Raw genomic sequence first — 25,221 nt, 5'->3', positions numbered from 1 at the left:
AGTAACTGAACTTTTGGCAAAACATATTGTGCATCTTCAGTCTGATATTTTAAACTAGACTGGAGGTCAGTTACAGTACATCTGTACAGTTGTTCATATTCACACATACTCCAGCAACAGCCGCTAAGTTGTAGGACTAAGCAAATGGGTACCCTAGTTACTTCCCTGCTAGTGAAATAGTTGCACTTTTATTTCTGCACCAAGTTCAAATGGTTTGCTGTGTTGCAATAAGGACTTGTCATCTGCTGGCACTAGTGCCATCCACCCCTTAGCAAATATTTAGCAAGTCATACCATACTGAAACTCTCTCAGTGCTGCTGAAGTCTGTTTATACCTGCCTGCACTTAGCACTTCAGTTTCATCTCTGATTTTACTGTAAAAAAAAAAAAAAAAAAGGGTTTGCAAACAGCTGCTAAAGTCCAGACTAAAAAAGTGTCCATCATTTAGGATTTATGCTAAAAATATGTACAGTATGGAATACTGGTGATCTGGAACATTTAATTCTCTACTGCATTGCATGAAGGTAATTACAATAACAGACTGGCACAAGTCATATTTATCAAGCTACACAGCAGAAAGTCAATCAATTCTGCTGAAATGTAAATGTTTAGTTATGCCCACTAGCAGCTAGTTAGCCCAGGGCATATGTATTCCTTCATTACAGATAGGTAAAACTTCACCAAGGAATGTAACAATCAATTGCTGCAGTTATACCTGCCTACACTTAGCGCTTCAGCTGTCCGATTTCAGTTAAAAAATAAATAAATAAATAAAAGGTTTATCAAACAGCTACAATGTAGCAAACAGCTGCAAAAAGTGAAGATCACATGCAGAACTGAACATCAATCAGATTTAAGCAAAAATGCCTTAAACTAAGGAAAAATAGCAATCCGCAAGATTTCTATTTCTATTGCACTTCTTGCGGGTAGTTGGACCAAGAGATTGGCACACAAAAGTGCTTTGAACTTGCCCACAAAGTTATTCAATTGGACAAAATGCTTCCTTAGATGAAATGATAAGAACCAAGGCAACGTTATGTTCATTTTCTCAAGGGAAGGAAAATAATCCTGGGAAAGGTTAGGTAGGGTAAGATTTAAAGAGCTGAGGGTAGGGAAGGGGTGTATATGCTGATGTCACACTGAGGGTGGCATTACCTAGTCAGACTGAGAACGGGACACTCCTGCAGTTAAAAGAATGAAATTGTAAAAAAAACAAGTGGGGAAAGGTGCAGAAAGACACAAAGGTGCACTTTATTCCACTTACACTATGCACTGGTAAAAAAAAAGGATGGGTGTTTTGTGTGTGTGTGGGTATAGGATTATGTGTATTTTAGGGTAAGGGCAATGGTTAGGTCTGGGGATGGCTGTAGCGTTGTTTGTGTGACTTTGTGAATGTTTGTGTGTCTGAGTCTGTCTTGGTAGTGGCAGTGTTATGCAAAGATTTTAATGACATTAAGGTGTAGGGTTAGGGTAGGGGAAAGGGCAGGGTTAGTACACATTACTAAAGTGCTGCAGGGGGGTGAAGCCCCTACCCTCCTTAGCAATGGGTGCTCAGCCTAACTCTAATGCTGCTCTTTCCTACAACCCTAACCCTCCAACTTAACATCATTAAAACCTTCCTGTAACACTGCCACTATTCAGACAAATTTGAAGGTAGTATTATGTGGAGTTTTAGTTTTAATATCAGGAAAGGAAATAGTTTTTCTCTCCCAATATTATTTTAATTTTTTGTTTTGTTTTGCTGTTGTGTATTGAACTTATTCTGTCAGTGTTTTACATTCGACATTTGGACAGCTTATCAGTATTCAGATTCTTTACATCAAAACCACATGATTGATAATATAAAACATTGCAAACCAACTGGTAAGTAGAAATGGATTTGCATGATGGTCATGATATAGTAGGGATCGGGAAATGAGCCCTTTTACCCACTGTAGTGCAATCTCACTTAGTTTATAAAATTAGCAGGGGGTGTGGGGGTCATGAAGGAGGGCTTGCCCCTTGCTTAAACTCTATTTCTGTTTTTTACTTGGTGTTCAAGATTTTACATTGTCAATCACGTGGTCTCGACTACACGAATTTTGGCAATGTAAAATCTCAACAATCTGATATAAATCCACATACAGATACATAGACAGAATCACAGGTGTGTGTGTGTGTATGATTGTGTTTATACATCATCTTCACAGGTGTGTGTGTATACAATTGCGTTTATACATCATCTATATAGAGGATTAGCTCTCTGCACTGGTATTTGATATCAAACAGTCAAACAATGAGTGCACATTTTGAATACATAATTCCAGACTGTGAAAACATTTCTTTTTGTGCAGTAATTTATAATGCTGCAATAAAAGCATTTAACTTAGTTGATTCATTTATTAGTTACCTTGAATGGGAAACTCTCTACTGAGATGTGGCTTCATGGGTCTCCTTTCATCTGTTTCACTCTCAGAGCTTTCTTCATCAGGAATATCCATATCTGACTCATCTTCACTGCCTGGAAACACAAGTCATACTCAAAAGTCTAAGTCACAACTGAAAGTACAGGAATTTGCAACAATTAAGACAATTTCATTGTCAAAGGCCTTTGATGCTCTGACTAGATTTCAATTTTTAAAATGTCAGTGAACATACTTGTAAAGGATGTATAACAGATTTCTTGGAAGAGTTTCAATAAAGCAATTCAGTTTCAAAGCTTTACACAGTAAATGGAAGAGGTCCAGTATTTGTAGTGCATTTCTTTAAATGGCACTTTACCTTACCACATTACAATCTGTACAGTATAGTGCAAAAGTCCAAGGATGTCTGCTCTGATACTTCATTATAAGTTATCCGATATTCCACTGGGTACTCTAAGCCACAATATATGCAATTATAAAAAAAAAATCTTTCTAAGACATGTAATAGGAAAGACGAAGCCCCAATGCCATGAGAGCTAGGACCACATTACTACTTGTTAGCTAATCAATTCAGTACTGCATGGGGGAGTTACTAAGGATGAAACAAGCTCTGATAACGAAAATTAAAATTAACATATGAGTCAGACCGGCTGAAGTACAGTGATTACACAGAGGAACAGTGTGTAAAAACTCATGTTTTCTGTTAACAGTGGTAATAGGGGAAAGATTACAAGTATTGTATTACTCATTACAGTACATTAGCAAGACATGCACGTGCCATAATGCAGAGAACTTCACAACGTGGCAGTGATTTAAATAAATGCATTTCTAGGAGAGTTACCTTTTCCACAGGTCAAAGTCTGAAGGACATACTGGTGTAGTTATTTTGAGTGAAGTCAATTCCCGCTAATGGAGATCTAGAACATAACTTTACCAGCAGGAAGCTTTCCTTGCAAGTACTGCAGTATTTACAAGTTGGTTGCTTGCTTATTTATTTATTTGACTTTCACAGAACACACAAAGGCTGCATTTATAATCTAAAACAAAACTTGTGCACTTACTATAATGATAGCTCATTATGATCTATAGCTACTGGAAGGACTGGTAGCCACAGGTGGATATGATTTGGTAATTCAGGAAAATCTCCCAAGTTCGAGCTCCTTCCCGTACTCCAATAATTCACCTCATTTCCTTTCTTCTCTAGATGGATAACTGAGTAAGTAAACAATAAACAAGACATCTATATCCCCTAGTGTTGATATCTAAACATACAGTGGATATAAAAAGTGCTCACACCCCTGTTACAATGCCAGGTTTTTGTGATATAAAAAAATGAGACCACAATAAATAATTTCTAAACTTTTCCCACCTTTAATGTCACCTATAACCTATACAATTCAATTGAAAAACAAACAAATCTGTTAGGGGAAGAAATATAAAAAATAAAAAAATGTACAATAAGCTGGTTGCATAAGAGTACATTAATACTTTGTTGAAGCACCTTTTGATTTAATTACAGCATTCAGTCTTCTTGGGTACATCTGCCATTAATTAAACAGACTCTGATTAACCCCAAAATAAAGTTCAGCTGTCCTAGTAGGATTTTCCTGAGATTTAACTCAGTTGCCTGCAATAGCAAAAGCCATGGTTCGCAGAGAGCTTACAAAGCATCAAAGGGATCTCATTGTTGAAAGGCATCAATCAGCAGAAGGGTACAACAAATTTCCACAGCATTGGATGTATCATGGAACACAGTGAAGACAGTCATCAAAAAGTAGAGAAAATATGGGACAACAGTGACGTTGCAAAGAATTGGACGTCCCCCCAAAATTGACGAAAAGAGTAAATGAAAACTGGTCAGGGAGGCTGCCACGAGACCTGCAGCAACAATGAAGGAGCTGCAGGAATTTCTGTCAAGTACTGGTTGTGTACTATATGTGACAACAATCTCCTGTATTTTCCATATGTCTGGATTATTGGGTAGGGTTGCAAGACGGAAGCCTTTTCTTACATAGAAAAACAGCCAGGCCTGGCGAAAATTTGCAAAACAATACATCAAGTCACCCAAAAGCATTTGAGAAAGTGTGTTATGGTCTGATGAGACCAAGGTTGAACTTTTTGCTCACAATTCCAAAAGGTACGTTTGGTGCAAAAACAGCACTTTGCATCACCAAAAGAACACCATTCCCCAATGTGAAGCATGGTGATGGCAGTATCATGCTTTGGGGTTGCTTTTCTTCAGCTGGAACTGGTGCTTTAGTCAAGGTGGAGGGAATTATGAACAGTTTCAAATACCAGTCACTTTTGGGCCAAAACCTTCAGGCGTCTCATAGAAAGCTGAAGATAGAGAGGAATTTCACCTTTCAACACGACAATGGCCACAAGCATACATCCAAATTAACAAAAGAATGGCTTCACCAGAAGAAAATTAAAGTTTTGGAATGGCCCAGCCAGAGCCCAGACCTAAATCCAATAGAAAATTTGTGGGGTGACCTGAAGAGGGCTATGCACAAGAGATGCCCTCACAATCTGACAGATTTGGAACGCTTTTGCAAGGAAGAGTGGGCAAATATTGCCAAGTCAAGATGTGCCATGTGGATAGAATCCTACCCAAGAAGACTGAATGTTGTAATTAAAGGTGCTTCAACAAAGTATTACTTTAAGGGTGTGCACACTTATGCAACCAGCTTATTGTGCATTTTTTATTTTTTATATTTTTTCCCCCAACAGATTTGTTTGTTTTACAATTGAACTGTACAGGTTATAGGTCACATTAAAGGTGGGAAAAGTTTTGAAATGATTTATTGTGATCTCATTTTTTTATATCACAAAAATCTGCCATTTTAACAGGGGGGTGTACACTTTTTATATCCACTGTATGCTGTTACCTGCAGGCCTTGGGTGCAGTTAACTAGGCCAGTACAGAGTGGACAGGAGGCTATTGAGGGGTGGAAGGAAGGTGGGTATGTTCATATGGAGGGTCATGAATATCTATATTTACACTAAGTACATAACTTTTGTACTGTTCATGATTTGGTCTATCTAATTCAACTAAAGGATTGAGACCCCAGCTATATAACTTGGACAGCATTATGACAAAATACTGCAAGACCTTGAAATCACATTCAGCTTGTAACTTCTTGCAAAAGTATGCAATGAAGCCCATGTCACAGCAGCATAAATGTCACCCACTGGGAAAATTTTAAAGTAAGATGAAGTAGCAGCTGTGGATATAATTAAGTAACCTCTGTTTTCCTGGAATTACCATGTTACTAGAAAGATAACAGTAAGTAAGGCAGCCAGCCAGCCACCTGGACAATGTAACCTTGAACATTTTTGGGATCAGTCTGTTTGAAGTAAAGTAAACAAAGATTTGTTTTTCTTGTCTTAGAATTTTTTTTTTTTTGCTCTATGTACACAAATTCTTGTCTGTAAACATCCAAGCAATGTAACTTGCATTCTCTTACTGGAAACTTCTGGAAAGAAATCTGGTAAACTTATTGACTGATTAAAGCGTAAGTCAGAAGTAACCTTTCACATGAATGCTGGGTTAGGTTGTAGACTAACTCTTGTCTTTGTGAAAAATATGATATATGGAAGTTGACAGGAAAGAGCATGGAACCTGGACCCCTTGCCGACGTGATTGCCACTAAGAATAATGTTTTCCAAGACAGATATATGATACCCACTTTGTTGCTGAATCACAAGCAGGTTAACTTTACCAGAATGAGGGTTGAAATGAGTCCATAAGGGAGCTGTGAGGAGGAAGGCACTCCTCAGGAATGCAGCTGGAAATTGCTGCTAGCTGTAGCTCTAAGAATATTAAAACTAGAACCTTTGCCAAAACATCTCGTACATGATAAAGAACTACTGGATAAATGATGGTAAATGATTCTAGTCCTTCATGCATGACCTATAACAGGAACTTTGATCACTTCTCTTTATAAATGTTTTAGTGAAGGCTTTTTAGGTTAGACTTCCTCTTAGGATCTGGACCACCCTAGATGGGTAACATGAGACCCTAGTGATTAATGGAATTGGAGAAACCATGCAGATAACCCGAGTGGCTAAGTATCCAGGTGACTTGCCAGATGAGTGAGACAGGAGACCTGGAGGAGACTCCTGAAGGAGTGATTTATCTATTAGATGAGGCCAAATTATGGAAAAACAGACTAGTTAGGGCCAAAAAGGGGCTATAAGAATGACCTTGGTCTTGCACAGTTTTACATTCTGTAGAAGCCTCTTTATGGGGGAAATAAAGGAAAAGCATAAAGCAGCCCAGGATATCACTGATGGACTAGATCATCCCTGGATGTTTGGCACTTTTGAGGGATGCAGGAAACAATGTTGTTGCAGCTGATGTTGGCCAGGATGCAAAAAGGTCTCGGCAAGGCTTCTCCTAGGAATGGAAAAACTTCTGTGTTGTTATATTAACAAACCACTTGTGAGGCATTAGAAGAAATCTGCTCAGCCAGACCATTATCAAGTTGGCCTGACCAGGGATGTTCACTGCTTTTAGGTGATGGTATGAGTTGACTGTCCATTTCCACAGTACTACTGCATCTCTTTACAGTGAGCAAGACCTGGTTTCTCCCAGTTTGCTGATGCTCACATCACTGACTTTATCTAAATGTACAGTAATTACATCCTGTGGAAGTTGATCCTGAAGGACCTGCAATGCTAACAAAACTGTCCTCATCTCTAGTATGTTGTTGTTGTGTCTTTTGGCTTTTTCTGGTTAGGGGTCGCCACAGCAGAACTCCGGTCCGTTAATGATTGGCAGTAGATTTTTACGTGTTGGCTTGCCTGGCCTAACGCACAACCTTCAATGAAGGAATGCCCATTCACGCATGTCACCACACAGAAGGTGCTCTAACTGAGAATCGAATGGGCAACGTCTAACTGTGAGAAGACAACGCTACTTCAGCACCAAGTAAAGGAGGCATCTAGTTGAATCCAAGTTCTAGAAAGTACAGTTGTGTACCTACCATAAATGTAGATGTTCGAGTGTATTCACTGTTGCAGTCATTACACTTGGGTTATCCTGCTGGCAGGTGACCTGCAGTTGGCCCGAGTTCCAAAGTCTTGGTCCAGCGTCGGTTGCTGTCGCCCCTTCCCTGACGTCAGTGCGCCAGGGGTATAAAAGTTGCAACCGACGCCATTTTCTTCAGTTTTTCTTGCCCCAGATGTCAGGTGCCCCCAGATAGGTAGGCTGAAAAGATATAAGTATGCCAAACAACCATGCATATATTACTATAAACATTTCTTTCATCTACAAGCAAATACACCACATAGGTTGTATAGAGTTGATAAGTACAGAATAGTCCCAGCAAAGAGGGGGGATGGTGGGTGGGTAACCAGGACTGCAACAGTGAATACACTCGAACATCTACATTTATGGTAGGTACACAACTGTACTATATTCATCGTGTTTCACTGTTGTAGTCATTACACTTGGGTAGAATCCCAAAGCTGAGGTTGGGTGGCTGGGTCTAGATTGGATTTGGCGAGGCTAACAAGCCCTGCAGAACTGCGGTGGCAAAGCCTGCTCTGGATTTGGAGTAGAGAGGTAGGTGGTAGTGCTTGGTAAAGTGTGCACCGAGCTCCACGTTGCAGCTTCTAAAATATCTTTGGTTGGTACCCCTCTGAGGAAAGCTGCTGAAATGGCTGCTGCTCTGGTAGAATGAGGCCTAATTAGGCACAGATTTGCCATGTTGTGCATAACAGAAACGGATGCAGTGTCCTATCCATTTGGAGATTGTCTGCGTTGTAATAGGTTTTCCTTGTGATCCTGCAGCATATGCTACAAACAGTTGCTCAGTTTTTCTGAAAGCTTTTGTTTTGTCCAAGTAAAATCGTAGCTGCCTGTGTATATCCAAAGCATGCAGAGGTTTTTCCCCTTTATTCTGGGGATTAGGGTAGAAAGTAGGCCAATGAATTGTTTGGTTTAAGGCCACATTGGAGACCACTTTAGGCATGAATGTTGGGTTTGTTCTTAGAGAAACCCCGTCTTGATGAAAAATGAGGAAAGGTTCTACAGCCATCAATGCCTGTAATTCTGAGACTCTTCTTGCTGAAGTTATTGCTAGGAGCAGAGCAGTTTTCCATGACAGGAATTTAAGATCAACTGTGCTGGCTGGTTCAAATGGAGGCAGTGTTAGTTTATCTAAAACAAAATTGAGGTCCCAAGTTGGTACTGCTGCTCTTCTAGGGGGTCTTATATTCTTTGCCCCGCTGAGGTACTGTCGTAGTAGAGGATGTGAAAAAATTGGAGGATCCGCACTTTAATGAGCTGAAATGGCAGATGCATGGATTTTAATAGATGAAAAAGATAGGCCCTTGTCCAACATCTCAGTCAAGTATTGTAAAATCTGAGGTATATTAGGGACCAGTGGGTCTAGTCCTTGTGCCTGGTACCAAGCACAGAATATCTTCCATTTTTCTGCATAAGATTTCCTAGTGCTGGGCCTCCTGGCTTCCAAAATTGCATTCGTAACAGCTTTAGAGAGAGGTGCAGTCTGAGTGGCTACAATATTCGCCATGCTGACAGGTGTAAGGTTCTGAGTTGACTGTGCAGAATCTGAAAGTTTTGCTGTGTCAGAAGATGAGGGATTTGAGGTAGAGGCCAAGGTGGGCCTTGGGACAGAGTTTTTAGGATTGGATACCAGTGCTGGCGTGGCAAGTCTGGTGCAATCAGGATTATTTTTGGCCTTTCTTGTCTGACTTTTAGAAGTACCTTGGTGAGAAGAGGCATCAGAGGGAAGGCATAGACTGTCAGGTTTTTCCAGCTGAATGACAGAGCATCCACTTTCCATGCTTGAGAGTGATACGTTCTTGTGCAAAATGTCTGTATTTGGCAATTGTGAGGGGAGACAAAAAGATTTATGTCTGGGCGTCCCCACTCCCTTGTTATCATGTTGAACACTTGTGGGTTTAGCTTCCATTCATGAGGATCCATGAGATTTCTGCTTAGTTCGTCTGCCAGTGTATTTCTTTATTCCTGGCAGGAATTGTGCTTGCAGATGTACCTGGTAGGTCAGTGCTATGTTCCACAAAGTCATGGCTTGTCTGCATAGGGGGTAGGAATGCGTGCCCCCTTGCTTGTTTATGTACCACATAACTGTGGTATTGTCTGTCTTAATTAATAGTTGTCCTGGATGTATTAGGTCCTTGAAGGCTGTCAGGGCATTTTGTACAGCTAGCATCTCTTTTTGATTGATGTGAAGATGCATTTGTTCCCTGGTCCACATGCCCTGAATACATTTCCCTGCCATATGTGCACCCCAGGCATAATCCGATGCATCCGTTGTTATTGTTTGCCTGGCTGTAGGTAAGGTGAAAGGCTGTCCCTTGTTGTGGTGACAGGCCTGGGACCACCATCGAAACTCCTGTTGTAGGCAGAGGATCAAGGTTGTGATTATCTCTAGGCTGTGACAATGCTGAGTCCAAACACTTTTTAGATACCATTGTAGTTTCCTCATATGCAGCTTTGCATATGGAATTAGTAGAATGCAGGATGCCATGTAACCCAGGGCCTGCAGAATTTTTCTTGCAGGGAGCTGGGTCTTTTTTGCCATCATTTGAAAGTAATGAGTCAGTTGCCTTTGTTTGTCTGACGTGAGATAGGCCATCTGTGCAGTTGTATTTAAGCTTGCACCCAGGAATATTATCTCTTGAGAGGGCACTAGTTTTGATTTCTTTTCATTTACTGTGTACCCTAGGCAAATTAGTAACCTTTTTACAAACGCCAGGTGCTTTAGAAGAATGTCCTTGCTCTCTGCTTGAATAAGGCAGTCATCCAAGTAGGGATATATTTGAATTCCTTTTTGTCTGCAAAATGCAATTACTGAAGCCAGGCATTTTGTGAAGACACTGGGCACAGTAGATAAGCCAAAGGGCAGTGCAGAGAATTGGTAATGCACTGAGCCTGCTATAAATCTGAGGTATCTTCTGCATGATTGTCTGATTGGGACGTGCAGGTATGCCTCCTTGAGATCCAAAGTAACTAGCCAAGCCTCCTTGCCCAGCATGGGCAGAAGTTGTTGTAGTGTTAACATTTTGAATTTTGGAACATCCAGGAAGGTATTCAAGATTGACAGGTCCAGTATTGGTCTCCAGGCTTTGTCTTTTCTGGGTACTAAGAAATGTCTTGAGTAAAATCCTTGTCCGTGTTCCTTTTGTGGAACTTTTTGAATTGCTCCCATATCCATAAGAGCAGCAATCTGTTTTTGTGCCTCTGCCCACTGGTTTTGTGGCAGGTTTGGCATACCTTTTAGTTTTGGAAGCATGTGGAAATGGAACCTGTACCCCTGAGAGACTATATTCAGCACCCATTGGTCTTGGGTGATCATGTGCCAATTGTTTGAGAAAAGTGCTAGCTTTCCCCCTAGGGGTGCTGTCAACTGGTAATAGCTTGGCATTTGCAGATGGAAGTCATTGTGTCTGTTTCCTATAAGGTTGTGATTTGTCTTCCCCTCCTTTGGGGGCTGAAGCACTCCACTGTTTAGTTTTGTAGGAGCCTTGGGGCTGAGATCTGCCTCTTGGGTGTCTGTATCTGCCTCTTTGTGGTCTGTCTGACACTGGAAAGGACCAATTTTTTGAAGGCCAGTTTCTGCTAAATCTAGGTGGTTGAACCTGTAAGAAATCTTTCACCATTTGCATTGACTTTGTTTTATCCTCCATTTTCTTTAGCACCTCTTCTGCCTTAACACCAAACAAAGTATCATGCTGTAGTGGAGAATCCAACAATTTTACCTTAACATGATCAGGTAAACTTTGTTCTTTCAACCAAGCATGTCTTCGAATAACTGAGCCTGTAACTGCGGCTCTGCAAGAAGCCTCTAATGAATCAAAACCACATTGCAGAGTATGTTTTCCCACTTGTTCAACAGCATGCAATAATTCCTGCATTTCTTTACTGTCAGGATTTTCTGTATTTGTAATAATTTTCTGATTTAACAATGACATGAGATACTGTTGATATTTAAGCATGTGAAACTGACAGTTTAAAGCTCTTACAGCTAAAGTAGCAGACGTGTATACATTTTTCCCCCCCATCTGTCCAGAGCTCTGGAATCCCTGTCTGAGGGGACATGATTTTTGGCAGTGGAAGCTTTAACCCCTTTAGGACCCTGAGAAATTGTTTCTGGGTCAGCAGCTGGGTTTTTGTAAAGAAATTTATGAGAATCAGGGACCCTGTAGTACCTGCCTGTCTTTACTGGTGTAGGGGGTAAATAATCTGGAGACAGACTGGATTAAAAAAAAACATAATCTACAATATCAAGCACAGGGGGGATAGCCAGGGGGCTGTGCTGAGGCAATAAAAGGAAATCTCTGAGCCTTTTCTTGGATTCTCAGTAATCCTGGCTCTCCCAGTGGAAATGCTCCCTCATGGTGTGCAGGGTTTCCCCAAAAGAATAATCCTCAGGTGGTGAGGCTGAAGGAATGGACTCTTCAGCATCAGAGTCCTCATAAGGAGGGAGAGAATAGCCCTGATCAGAAGAAGAATCAGAGGAAATAGAAACCTGATCAGAGGAATCATAATCAGTATCTTGCCTAGTCCTTTTGTCAAGAGGGGGATGGGAGCCCCTGATTAAAGTAATAAGGTCTTCGGCCATTTTAAGCATCTGTTTCTTTGGCACGGATGACTGTTCTGGAGAATGCTGCACTTGTTTCCTTGTCTTTGACTTTGCCTTTGCTGCTGTAGTAGCCTTAATTGTAAGCTGTGAAGGTCTGAAGACGCCCTCAGAAGCCGGTGCCTGCTCAGTGGCTCCGGACCCATCTGAGGGCATAGCTTCTGTAGGCCCAATACCTTGAGTTTCCACAGGCCTCGGGGCCTCCATGTGGCTGTCGGTTATGGCCTGTGGCTCTGAGGTAGTGGGCTGCGAAAGCACCTGACTGAGAATCGGCGACTGGCCTAGAAGAGGCTTCTTCGTCGGTTTTGGACCTCGGATGCCTGTCTCTTTCTTTGTCTTTGTGTTTTTTATAAATTCCGGTCGTCGGTTGATCCGACAGCATTACATAGTTAAATCTTCGTCCAAAGTAATGTAAAGCAAATCCAAACCGACGTTTAATAGTGCATTTATTGAATCTAGCACAAAACCGACAACTAGTAACGTTGTGATCAGGGCCTAGGCAAGGAATGCAATAAGAGTGAAAGTCCTTATGAGGTATTTGCTTCCCACAAGAAATACAATTATTAACTTTTACTGACATTGGTCTGGAGCAAGAAAAGGTTTCCCCAATGGGGTACTTAGATTTATTGAAGACTTCGGTTCTGAAATTCAATTCTGAAAATCTCAGGAGTCAGCCGACCGGCACTTGCGAACTGCTTTTGCTTCGGGCACCGCACGGCAAGAAAGACTGAAGAAAATGGTGTCGGTTGCAACTTTTATACCCCTGGCGCACTGATGTCAGGGAAGGGGCAACAGCAACCGACGCCGGACCGAGACTTTGGAACTCAGGCCGACTGCGGGTCGCCTGCCAGCAGGATAACCCAAGTGTAATGACTGCAACAGTGAAACACAATGAACATCTGGTTTTCCAGATAATTTTCCCCATCCCTAGTCTGCGGTGACTGTAACAGATGGAAAGCTAATTGAGAAATAGCATCTCTTGCTGTGATTGGGAGAATGAAGCCGCCAATGCAGATGTTTATAGCATGCTTTGATTAAAGGAACAGGATGATCCAATGAGTACGCCAAATGAGACCAGTGAACACAATGTCCATTGTAGCACATCATATGGAGTCTGGGAAATGGTACCTTGTGATAGTTGTTGCCACTCTTCCTAGAACTCTTAAAATAAGGGCTGCTGATAGGAATGAATGTTACAAAAGAGCTTGACACAAGTCTGAATTTGTGGAATTCTTTCTGGGGGGAAACTGTTTAGTTTTAATCTGACGCCTAGGCACCATCTTATGAAAGTTGATGTCTGCGATAGCTCTATTTGTGACTTCACACTGTTCAAAGAGATTCCCAAGGACACACAGAGCTGAAGTAAGCAGCTATTTACATAGATCAAAGACCTTCTTGAGGTTGTAGCCATAAGACAGTCATCTAGATATATCTGGACTCACTTGAGCTAGTCCCACAACATGGATTCTGAATTGCTGAAAATCTGGACTTTTATATACAAAGTCTAAAACTGACAGTTCTCAGAACATTTCTTTTCTCTGAGGCATGGCAATCTTTGAGTTGGTACACACAACTCTTGGGGCTTGCCCCTGCAGAAAAATATTTATATGAGAAAATCAATGTTTTGACATTTGCTCTTCTCCAGGATGTTCGGTCTTTTTTTAATGTCACCACTTGGTGTTTTGAGTCCCGACATTTCAATACAGAGTTGGGAAAACTCTTATTTCTAGCAGTCTTTGCAGGACTGCAACCACTGCCATGTATTTGGTGAGTACCTACAGGACTCTGTCAAGGCCAAAGGCAGGTTTCTGATCTGATAATTACTTTTCTCTCAATTCAGAAACTGTCTGGGCATCTTTGTGGTCTTTATTTGTAAGCAAAGAACCTGGAAGTCCAAAGAGCACATCCAGTCTCCCTCTTGTAGGCACAGAAAACTTGATTTTAGCAAGACAATTCAAAAGATGGTTTACCTTCTATAAAGATTCAAGCTTCTAAAGTCTGATATTGGTCTCAAGTAAACTCCAGAGCCTCTTGGATGACTCCTTTTGATAGCAGGCTGTATACCTCTAATTTGGTTGCTCTCTTCTGGCACAGTGGAACATCTGGAAGTGGTGTGGTTATACTTTTGGAATCACCAAAAACAGAATGAAATAGCATTTGGAAATTATTTCCCTGTACTACCTATCCTGTGTGATGGCCAGCCATGCACTCAAGCATAGCAATATTCAGTAACAGAATGCTTCCAGACATGGACAGCTAGACAAGTGTTAAGCGATGCTGTTGCTTTCTCCTGGAGGAAGGGCCATGGATCACCTGGATATGTGCTCCACCCCTTTCTCTAAGGCAGTGTCCATTAGAGAAACCCCTGGAACCTTAGGGGTGTCTGTCACAACTCTGCTTGAAAGGTAGGTGTTAGGACTTCTTAAAATGAAAGTTAGTTACTTACCATAATGACAGATCAGGGTTGTCTTATTTTCATCTGCTTCAAAATGTGGGATGTTGGCTCTGGTCAGATCTGACTTCAGTGCCTTACATCAGAGTATTGGATCGGAGAGGTTTGACTCCTCCCTTACCCACAATTCCCTCCTCAGCTGATTTACCTCAGACTGACTTTGCTGACTGAGTTCCAATGGTCTCTAGTAATCGTAGGAAGGAATGAAGAAAAAGGGATATTGTACATTCCACTATGGAGCAAAGTGGAACAAGAGACAGGCAGGGTCCCAACAAGGTCTGATCGAGCCCCAGCAGATGAAAAATGACAATTTTGAAGGGGGAAGGAGGGAGGGGAGTTGAACTAGATGGAAATAAGACAACACATATCTATCATTATGGTAAGTACATAACTTTCGTATCTGATGTTGTCTATTTTTGTCCGATTCAACATGTGGGACAGATTCCCAAGCTACCCAAACGGGGCTTTGTGTGGACTCAAGAAAGTACCTTCTCGAGAATGTCATTGTCAAAGGATGTGCAAATTCTAGACTGCACAACAAACTTATAATGAGATATAAAGGTATGAGCTGTAGACCAAGTCACTACTGCACATATATCACTGACAGATCATAGGAAGTTACTAGGCTATAAGCCCTGAGGCCCTTACAAGCCTAGCCAAGAATTTAGCCCATGATCCAACAAGTTAGCACCCTATGCCACTGTCCAGCAGAGAGACAGGTGGAATCCCAGGGGTGTATTTTCTGTTCCCCATCCAGTTTGTGCTTAAAAAGGTTTAATGAGGTACTCTGCTTTACGTGGAGAGGGAGTCTATTCCACAAAAGTGGGAGTCTCTGGGACACAAATCTATCCCAACAGTGAGTCCTATTGATGTCACAGACCAGGTTGAGTTAGCTAGTGCGGGTTACTTGAATGGAGTTTGACTTGCGAATATGCAGCAGTCCCATCAGGGCAGGGTCTGAGATTGCTTTGTATGCCAGACAGAAGTCACCTCTGAGGAATCAAAATCAAGGAATCTCTGGGCATTTGTGTTTTGGCATGAGTATTTCTTCCAATCTATGTTTGGATAGTTAAAGTCACCCAGGATCAAGATAAAAGGTTGAATCTTGATAGATTCGAAGAGGTCTAGATAGGAGGAGTGGGCTTCTTGAGTCAGAGTTGCAGGCCTATGGCTAGCTATGATTTGAATAGGGTTCTTGCCAATAGTTAACTGCACCTGGAGTGTTTCCTGAGTATCATACCATCTGACCAGCCTAGAGGTGTGTATGTCTTTTATATATATTGCAGCTCCACCTCCTTTTGTTTTGCTGCCCATGGTTTGGGGTCTGAATGAATGATAGGATGAGTAACCTGGTATGGCTGGGGTGCTCTCTGCAGCTTTTAACCAGGTTTCTGTGACTGCACAAATGTCAGCTTCTTCCAGGGTTAGGAATGCTTGCAGAGAGTGCAGTTTCCTGTTTGGACTCACTAGCGTTCAGCAGTATGACCTTTAATTTACATTTTGATGAAATTTTCATGTTGGTAGTTTTGACCTCATGGCATTGCCTAAAAATGCTCTATAGGGGAGGCAAGAGCCTTTGCCAAGAGCCTGAAGCCCAAGGGAGACAGATGCAGGCCATCTCTGGCAAAGCATCGTGGTTTGTCAATCATGTCATCCCAAGCTGTCAGGTATTGGATCCCCTTGGAATGACACCAGAAACTAAGCCAATTGTTAAAGTCAATAATTTTCTCTTTGTAATGAGGCATCATTCTGGGTGATGGTAGAATGCTGCTAAGGTTAGAAATATACTTGCCTGGGACACATACTCAGCGAGCATGATCATGTCTCTCCTTATATAGTCCAGGTACTTACGCCTCAAGTCATTCACTCCAACATGGACTATGACAGAGTCATAACAGTACCTGTTGAGAGACTTGAGTGCATTAGTGAAATGGCAGATTCTGGCAACCGACAAACAACTAACCATGACTTTCTCATTATCTAGCCTGGTGAGGGGCACATCTGTGCGTCACACAATGGAGTCTCCTATGACTAATATGTTGATATGTTGAGTTTATGTTTAGGCCTTAGTGGCTGTGGGACACAGGTGTGTGGACTATGTGTGGTGTGTGGTGTGGTGGGCCGTGGAGTTCACGTGTGTTTATGCCTTGGGGGTATGCTTTTGTTGAGGACCTCAACATATGTGGGGGTGTCGTGTAGGTGTGGGTGGTGTTTGAGGTGTGGTGTTCATATTGCCAACCTTCTCAGTGCCAGATATACTGGTTTGTGGGGGAGAGAGCAATGACACTTTGTAAATGCTGTTGAAGCTGCCATTGCTCTTGTACAGTGAGCCTAAGGTTTAGACTATAAAGACAGCCCATTTGTGTTATAAACAAAACAAAAATGCAATCTTCTAGTCATCTGGAAAGTGTAACTTTTGGCACATGCTGTCCTAGCTTTGACTTGGAAAAGGATATAAGTAACTGGTCTTTAGTACAGAGTAAATAGAACCTGAGTTGTCTATGGACATCTAAGGTATGAAGGGTGTATTCTCCCTTATTAGGAAAGTTTGGAAAGAATACCGGCAAATTAATTTGTTGGCTTAGGTTATATTTTGATGCCACCTTGGGAAGGAAGGAGGGATTCACCCCTCTACTCGTCACTCATTAGACCCATTATAGAGTACAACGCCCCTTTTGGACTGTACCTCACAAGACATCTGCAGCAGCTGGAAAGGCCACAGAAGTACCTCACAAAGAGGATTACTGGCCTCAAACAAATGCCCTACACTGACCGCCTCAAAAAACTCCAGCTTTATTCCGTAGCATATCGCCTACTCCGAGGTGATCTCTGCCTAACACATAAAGCTATGTCAAACCCAGAGCTGTTAGACATGCTACACCTAAAGAAATCCCAATCCGTCCGAGCTACACGTTCTAGGGACCTAAACCTTGTCACCATAATAAACAGGACACGCTGGAGGGATAGATTCCTGTCCCAGAGATTTCCTATACTCTGGAACAAGCTACCCATGTATGTCAAGCAAAGTTCTTAATTCAACAAAAATCTTGATGAGTGGATGGGAAATAGGAAATACACCCCAGGGATCACTTCTGTGTCTCTGCTGGACAGTGGCACAGGGAAATAACTTTCTTGGGTGGCATAAGCTATGGAATCTTGCTGGCTAGGCTTACATAGGCCCTTGGGTCGATAGCCTAGTGCCTACCTATGAACTGTCCTTGTGGGAAATAAGGAAGGGTATTTTTCATGAAAGTGCATGTAGTTCCAAAACTCATTTGCTGATGTAATGGCAAAAAGTTTTCCAAGAAAGAAATTTTAAATCTACCGAGGCTGCGAGTTCAAAGAGTTTTGGGGTCAAAGACTGAAGTAAAACTGTGATATCCCAAGGACAGACTGGATGTCCCATGTAAAAACTTTTAATGTATAATAACTGGGACCTCCTATAAAAAATTCAGAAAGGAAATCCAGAATTGCTAGTAGAAGGGATGAAAAAGGGTCTAATCCCTTTGAGGATGCCCAGCCAGAAATTTTTTTCCATTTGTTTTTGTAAGTCTATTTGGTTAGTTCCTTCTAAGAAGAAATTATGTGGATTACGAGGGAAGAAAGCCTGGTGTTTCTGGTTATTGTTAAAATTGGAGAAACCATGGGGTTAATTTTTAGGGACTGGAGATCTGGTAGAGGCATCCTGTGAAGGTGAATACGGAGATCTAGGGTGGGATCCAAAACAAATGGTAGGTGCAGTAGATGAGGGCAAAGAATGGGGAATCATACCTGCTGAAGTCAAAAGGGAGTAATGAGGATTATCCTGGTCTTGCACTTAATGGTTTTCTGAATGAACTTTGTGAGAAGAGAATTGGTGAAAATGTATGAGAGACCTAGGGACCAAAGAAAGAGGTAATTGTCTCCCTTTACTCTTCCCTCATTAGGCCAATCATCAAGTACAATACCCTTTTTGGCATGTACCTCACTACACACCTGCAACAACTGGAGAGGCCGCAAAAGTACCTCACAAAGAGGATCCAAGGCCTTAAACACTTGTCCTATTTAGACAGACTCAAAAAACTCCCAACTATTCTCTGTCTAATATCGCCTACTTAGAGGCAATCTCTGCTCATCTTATAAAGCCATGTCTGACCCAGCTCTGTTAGAAATGCTACATCTAAAGAAATCCCAATCCCTCCGCACCACACACTCCAGAGACCGTAACCTCATTACCACAATCAACAGAATGTGCTGGAGGGACAGGTTCATAGCCCAGAGACTGCCCATGCTATGGAATAGACTTCCCATACATGTCAAACAGAGTACCTCACTGGCCCTCTTCAACAGAAATCTTGATGAGTGGATGGGAAATAGAAAATTCACCCCGGGATCACTCCAGTGGCTCTACTCAACAGAGGCACTGGAAACTAAGGTCAGGTGGCACGATGCCAGGGTAATTCTATGGGTTAGGCTTGTAAAGGCTCCAGGGCCATTAGCCTAGTACACACCTATGAACCTATAACAATGGACCACAGCATCTCTCAGTGACTGTCCCTGTGCAGGAATGAGGGCAAAATAACTTCTGCCATTTACTGTTGAGAGGGCAAGCAAACAGGTCACAGCAAGGTTGGCTGAAAAAAATAAAATAAAAAGAAGTTATGTACTCGCCATAATGCTCCATCTGTTTTCATTTTTCCTCAACTGTTGGCTTTGTATCTGACTTGGCTGTTACTTCAGCTTGTAGCCACCAAAAAGCTCTCAAGCTCCTCCTTTACCTATAATGCACCAACCCCTAACATACCTCAGATCTCATTTGTTGTTTGACAAAGTAGGAAGTACTATTATAGAACTCCTAACAGAAGAAGCCATATTTGGAGCTCAACATGAAGGACAGTGGTGTCCTTATAAACTTTCATTCATCCAGAAATCAATTGTGAAAAAGGTTGGGTCTCAGTACATGGGGAGTTATGATATCATGTTGAAGACTGCCCCTAAAAATTCTAAAGTTTGAGTTGGTTGTAACGGAGACTTCTTGTAATTTATGGTTATTCCCCAGATGAGAAAAAAATCTGAAGAATGTGATCTCTTGCTCTCGTTAGTAGATGCCTAGTGGGGGTGGTAATGAGCCAGTCATCTAGATATGGAAACACACTGAATTCTTGCAATCTCAAATGAGCTGCTCCCACTGATGCGCATTTGGTGAACACCCTGGGGGCTGTGGTAAGGGCAAAGGGCAGTGCTCTGAATTAATAGGGAGTGTCTTCCAGCTGGAAGAGTTAAGTACCCTCTGGATTGTCTATTCATCTTTTATGTGACAGTACACATCCTGAAGGTCTACTCAGCACATCCAGTTGTCCTTGGGCAGGAATAGTAGGATGCACTGAATCCTGACCATCCAAAACTTTGTTTGGCGAACTGACTTGTTCAAAATGCTGAGATCCAAAATTGGTTTCTAGTCCCCTGTTGTCCTTTGGCACTAAAAAGAATCTTGAGTTAAGTTCCGGATTCTAAATGGTCTGGTGGGACCTCCTGGATGACTCTAAGAGCTTTTGTATTTCTAGTGCTGCTGCTTTCCTCTGATTGGGTAAGACATCATGAATTTTGCATACAGTTGGAGGTGGAAGAGAAAAGGCAATTATATAACCTCTGTAAATAATCCTCTGCACACAAGTATCTCTTGTTATCTCTAGCCAGGCTCTCTGGTGCAGGGATAGTTGATCCCCCGATTGCCTCCAGACGTAGACAATAGCACCTCCTTTCAGGAGTGCTGGTAGGGTCCCATCAGAGAAAGAATTTTTGAACCCCTGGTTTTGCAGGCCTCCTCTCCCATGGGGGCATCATCGTCCATTAGAGTTCTGCCTTCTGCCTCCAGTGAATTATCTCCATGTGTGTCCTGGAAAGGATCCTGGGACTTTCTGAAGCCCATCTTCTGACCCCCTCATTGATTCCTAGAAAAAGATCTTTGAGGGGTTGAAAAACATACACCCACTGCAGAGAGGGTCTTTCCATCCTTCTCACACCTGGAGTGTGTGTTCACGTTTGGGCCAAACAATGAACTGCCGTCAAAGCATGCATTGATGAATGAGGACTTGAAAGGCTCCGCAAAATCACATAAGCACACCCAGGCATGCCTCCTAATGGATATGCCTGAAACCACTGGCCTTGAGGCCCCTTCGGCTGAATGCGAGATTAGCCTCATGGATGAATTTGAAATGGATTGAATGGTAGCCAGCTGAGAGGCCATAGAAGATTGAGCCTCAGCAATAGTTTCTTGATCAAGTCCCTTTGTGCCAAATAGTTCAGCGACCTAAGAGCAAATGTTACTGATGTGTAAACATGCTTCTCAAATCTGTCCATTGCCCCAGACTCCATGATAGGGGGATGAAAAAATGAACTTTGTTCAGCAAGTTCCTTCTTGGTGGCTGCTGCCATGACCATGGCATCCACTGGCACACCCTTACTCCAGACTTCCTTCCCGACAGGTGGAGCCAGAATCTGATCTGGCCTCTTAGGGACTGGCTCAAATGAGTCAAGTTCCTTCCACACCTGCCTACGGACCAAATTAATGAGCTCATTGGCAGCACAGAGTAACCCAGGAGGTAGATGGGCCAGCTCCAAAAGCTTCCAGAAATGTGGATTCCTTTGGTGAATGGTTGCTGGAGGACCAATCACCTCTCTGCTTAAGGATCTTGAGAATGTCTCCAAATGACACGTTTTCCAGAGGTGATTGTGAGGACTCTTCTCCTTCACCAAAATCAGTATCCAAGTGATTGACTCTTGCAGAGAGACCAAGTCCCTCCTCTTGCAGTTCCTCTTCCAAGGGATTTCCTCAGTGGGATGTTCTGGTGAAGTGTCAGAAGGTACCGTAAGACCCTGGTGGGTGGTCTGGATGCCTTGAGCTGGCTGTCCCTGTGGCATAGAATGATGTGGCTCTAGGTGCAGAGACATCTGGGAACTAGACTGGAGATCTGAAGGGGCTGGATTTGTCCATCCTGTCAGAACAGAAAACACCCTTTTCACAACCCTGAAAGCAGATCACTCTGGAGAGAAAGAAGACAGCTGCTCTAAGTAGGCAGGCTTCTGGATCACTGCTTCCCTCTGACCAAACAGCAACCTCCTCGAGGTGAAAGTCAGAGCCGAGCTATCCAATGACAAAGCTCAGAGGGACAGAAATGGCTCCAAAAACCTTGGAGTCAACTCCAATGCCTCGCAGCTTCATCTCAGAGAGTCATCTGGATCTGAAGAAGTCGGAGCTTGTGCACTCAGAGTAATCTTCAGATCTGAGCAAGATGGACCTGGAAGATCCAGTAACTCAAACAAAAGGTGGGATCAGAGAAGGAGGAGGGAATGGTGGTGTAACAGATGGAGATGTTCCCTGACCCAAGGGGATAGGAGGATCACCCATCTATATCTGTGCCGAGAGGAATCTCCTCATCATTCTGTCTACATCTTCCTCAGTTAGACTTCTGGATGAATGAGATGAGGCAAGGGATGGTGACCTGAAATGACATCTCTCCAGAAAGGGGAGGGGAACCCTAGAAGACACTGGACTCAAGGATGGGGAATATTTTGTTCTTGGTAGTATCTTTGGATCCAAAGTGCTTGGGAGGGGATCTGAGCAGATTTCGGATCTGGTCTCATTTTTTCTTCAGAAGTTCTGAGGAAAGAGTTGAAGAACTGGATATTCTTGGAGACTTAATTAAGATCTCTTTAGTTTTACTCTTGGGGGAATAAGCCCCAGCTATACTCTCTCCAAAAGAAGATGGAAGCAATCCCTTTAAAATGAAATTTTCCTATCTTCTATGGCCCTATGATTGAAATTTGTGCAGACAGAACAATCTTCTTGTAAATGTTGAGGGCCTAAACAATAAACAGAAAGGGTGGGTATCTGCAAATGGTAACTTATGCCCAAACTTTTGACATTTTTTGAAGCCGGCAGGTCCTTTATCAGACATGATGACTCGAGACAGAAAAAAGTGATAGCTGAAAGTTTTTTTTTTAATGTAATACAGGGAAAAAAGTAATACCAGCAATGGTACAAAGAACTACACTAATCTGTACTACAGAAAGAGAAACTTGTACATTATAAGAAAAAAATACCAACTACGGTATAAGAGAATTACACTTAGTGTAAAGGGTATGGGAAAATATATTTACATGTTAAAGAAAAGAGAAACTAACAAGAAAAAAGTACTTACCTCTATACAAGCTGGAGAGCTTAGGTTGACCACGTCTTTTGTGAAAAGCAGCAAAAGAGATCTGAGGTACATTAGGGGCTGGTGCATTATGGGTAAGTGAGCTGTTCGAGAGCTTTTCGGTAGCCATGAGCTAAAGTGAGGGCTGAGTGGGATCCAAGGATTAGATCCAAATCCAACAGTTGAGGACAGAATAAAAATTGCCAACATCAGGTTCTCTGTTACACCTGTTTGCTTGAGACACAACTTGTGAGGCAATAGCATAGACCTGCTTAACCTGTCTGTTAGTATACTGGACATCCCAGGAATGTGCATTGCTACCAGAAAGCAGTTTGAAGCCATCACCCACTGCCAAACCTGCATGGTTTCCCAGCAAAGAGGGTACCAACATGTTCCCAGGAGCAGCCTTAGGTCAACTGGTGCCCTAGCAAAAGGGCTCCACGGTGCCCCCACCACATCATCCGGCACCCCCATCCTTATGTACCTACCCCAAATAAATATTGGAAAAGTGCCCCTGCTAGAACAGCACCCAAGGCGGCTACCTAGTTGGCCTATGCCTAAGACCGGCTATGCATGCTCCACATTGTTTGTTGATGTAGCAGACCACAGACACATTACCAGACTGAATGGAAATCACATACTTGGGTAGACGGTCCTGAAAAGCCTGCAATGACAGAAGGACTGCTCTCATCTCCAAGACAATGATGTGAAGTTTGGTCTCTGTTGATGACCACATCCCTTGAGCGATCTTCCCTTCAAAATGCCTCCTCCCATCCTACAAAGGAGGTATCCATGGTGACTGTGGCCTTGGAAGCGAGTGAACAAAAAAAAATCTGCCCAGTACAACTGACTGGGGCATAATCCAACAATTTATGTGATTCTTGCATATCTGCGTAAGTCTGACTCTGGTGTGAAGGGGTGAAATATCTATGATCTTTGTACTACTAATGCCCACTGTAGGACTCTCAAGTGATATCTGGATAATGGAACTAATATAATAGAAGAGGCCATCGGCCCTGTGTGTGGTTGAGGCTGTTGCATCACTTGAGAAGCTACGGACCTTAATGAGTTGACTCTTGCAACAGGAACTTTCACAATTTGTTGGGCAGTGTCTATCTGGCAACCTATAAATTCTATGCTCTAAGAGGGAGGCATTTTGCTTTTCTTGCAATTGATTGATATTTCCAACCGTTTTAGAGACACAAGATATGACTGGTGCTGCAATAGTAGATCCTTGGAGATGGCAGTTAAGAGCCAATTGTCTAAATACGGGAAGATCTGGATCCCTTGCAGCTGGAGATGAGCTGTTACAACTGGCATCACGTTGGTGAACACTCAGGGGGCTCCGGTGAGACTGAATGGCAGTGCTCTGAACTGGTAGTAGCTGTCTTCCAGCTGGAAAAAGTGAAACCTCCTGGACTGCCTCTATATCTTTTTCTGACATCCTGAAGATTGATACAGCACATCTAATTGTCTTTTCTCAGCAGAAGTAGAATGGACTGAACCATGACTATCCAGAATTTTGTCTGTTTAACATATTGATTTAGATTGCTTAGGTACAATATTGGTCTAAGGTCTCCTGTCATTTTTGAAAGTGAAAAGAATGTGGAACAGACTCTGGTTTCTAACTGGTCTTGGGGTACTGGCTTGATGACTCTTTTGTTTAGCAACTTTGATACCTCCATTTCTGCAAATTCCAACTGATCAGGTGGAGTATCAGGAATCTTTAATCTTTTTGGAGAGAAGAAAGGAAAATGGGTATTGTATAGCCTCTGCTGATAATCCTTAACACCTATGAATTGGATGTTATGGTTTGTCAGGCTAAAGGGTGTAAGGAGAAATATCCTCAGACTGCCTCCGCAGTGCAGCAGTCAGGCAAGCATCCAGGGACACTGATAAGGTTTCTCAGTGAAGGGCTCATGGAATCCTTGATTTTGTGGTCTGCCTCTGCCTCATGGGTGGCATCCACTAGGATTGCCTCCTCCTTTGCCTTGGGGAGGTCTATCTCCAGGAGTGTCCTGGTGAAAATCTTGGGACTTTTTGAGCCACATTTTCTTACCTCCTCTCTGATTCCTAGAAAAGGATCTTTAAGGAATAGAAAAATGTGTTCCCATGACAGACAAGGTCTTGTTGCCCTGTTCACTCCAGGTAAGCATTTCGTTCACCTTCAGGCCAAACAAGGTGGAAGCATCATTGGGGTATTTATAAAGAATGCCTTGAAGCTCTCAGAAAAATCATATAGCCGCATCCAGGCATGGCTTCACATGGTAATATCTGTGCTGGCTGCAGATGTACTATCAGCTGCGTTAGACAGCAGTTTCATGGCCACATTTGTGGAAGATTGTAGGGTAGTCATTTGGGTATCCACAGCCTGGAGAACTGACTCAGCTAATGCAGCTGAGGAAAAACTACCTCTATTAGTAAAGTTGGTAGCTTTCCTAACTCCAAAGGAGGTTGGCTCCAAGGAGGACCTTACAGCCAAGATATCTAGAGCCAAGTCACCGAGGGGAGAGATGGCTCCAAAAACTTTGGAGTTGACTCCACTGTCAGGGCCCC

At 42.5% G+C, this 25,221-nt stretch overlaps 1 protein-coding gene across 1 annotated transcript in view; it reads right to left on the bottom strand.

The window, feature by feature from the left end:
* The window catches only part of CLUAP1 (clusterin associated protein 1), a 960,319-nt gene that overhangs the window by 316,823 nt on the left and 618,275 nt on the right, over positions 1 to 25,221 (bottom strand). The window contains exon 12 of the mRNA XM_044089326.1: positions 2,389 to 2,499. Coding sequence (XP_043945261.1) covers positions 2,389 to 2,499 — 111 coding nt within the window. The remainder of the gene's footprint in view (positions 1 to 2,388; positions 2,500 to 25,221) is intronic.

Source organism: Protopterus annectens, chromosome 12.part0 (genome assembly GCF_019279795.1).
Source record: "Protopterus annectens isolate FY-2018-M chromosome 12.part0, PAN1.0, whole genome shotgun sequence".
NCBI lineage: Eukaryota > Metazoa > Chordata > Ceratodontiformes > Protopteridae > Protopterus > Protopterus annectens.
This window is presented reverse-complemented; position numbering and strand designations above follow the sequence as displayed.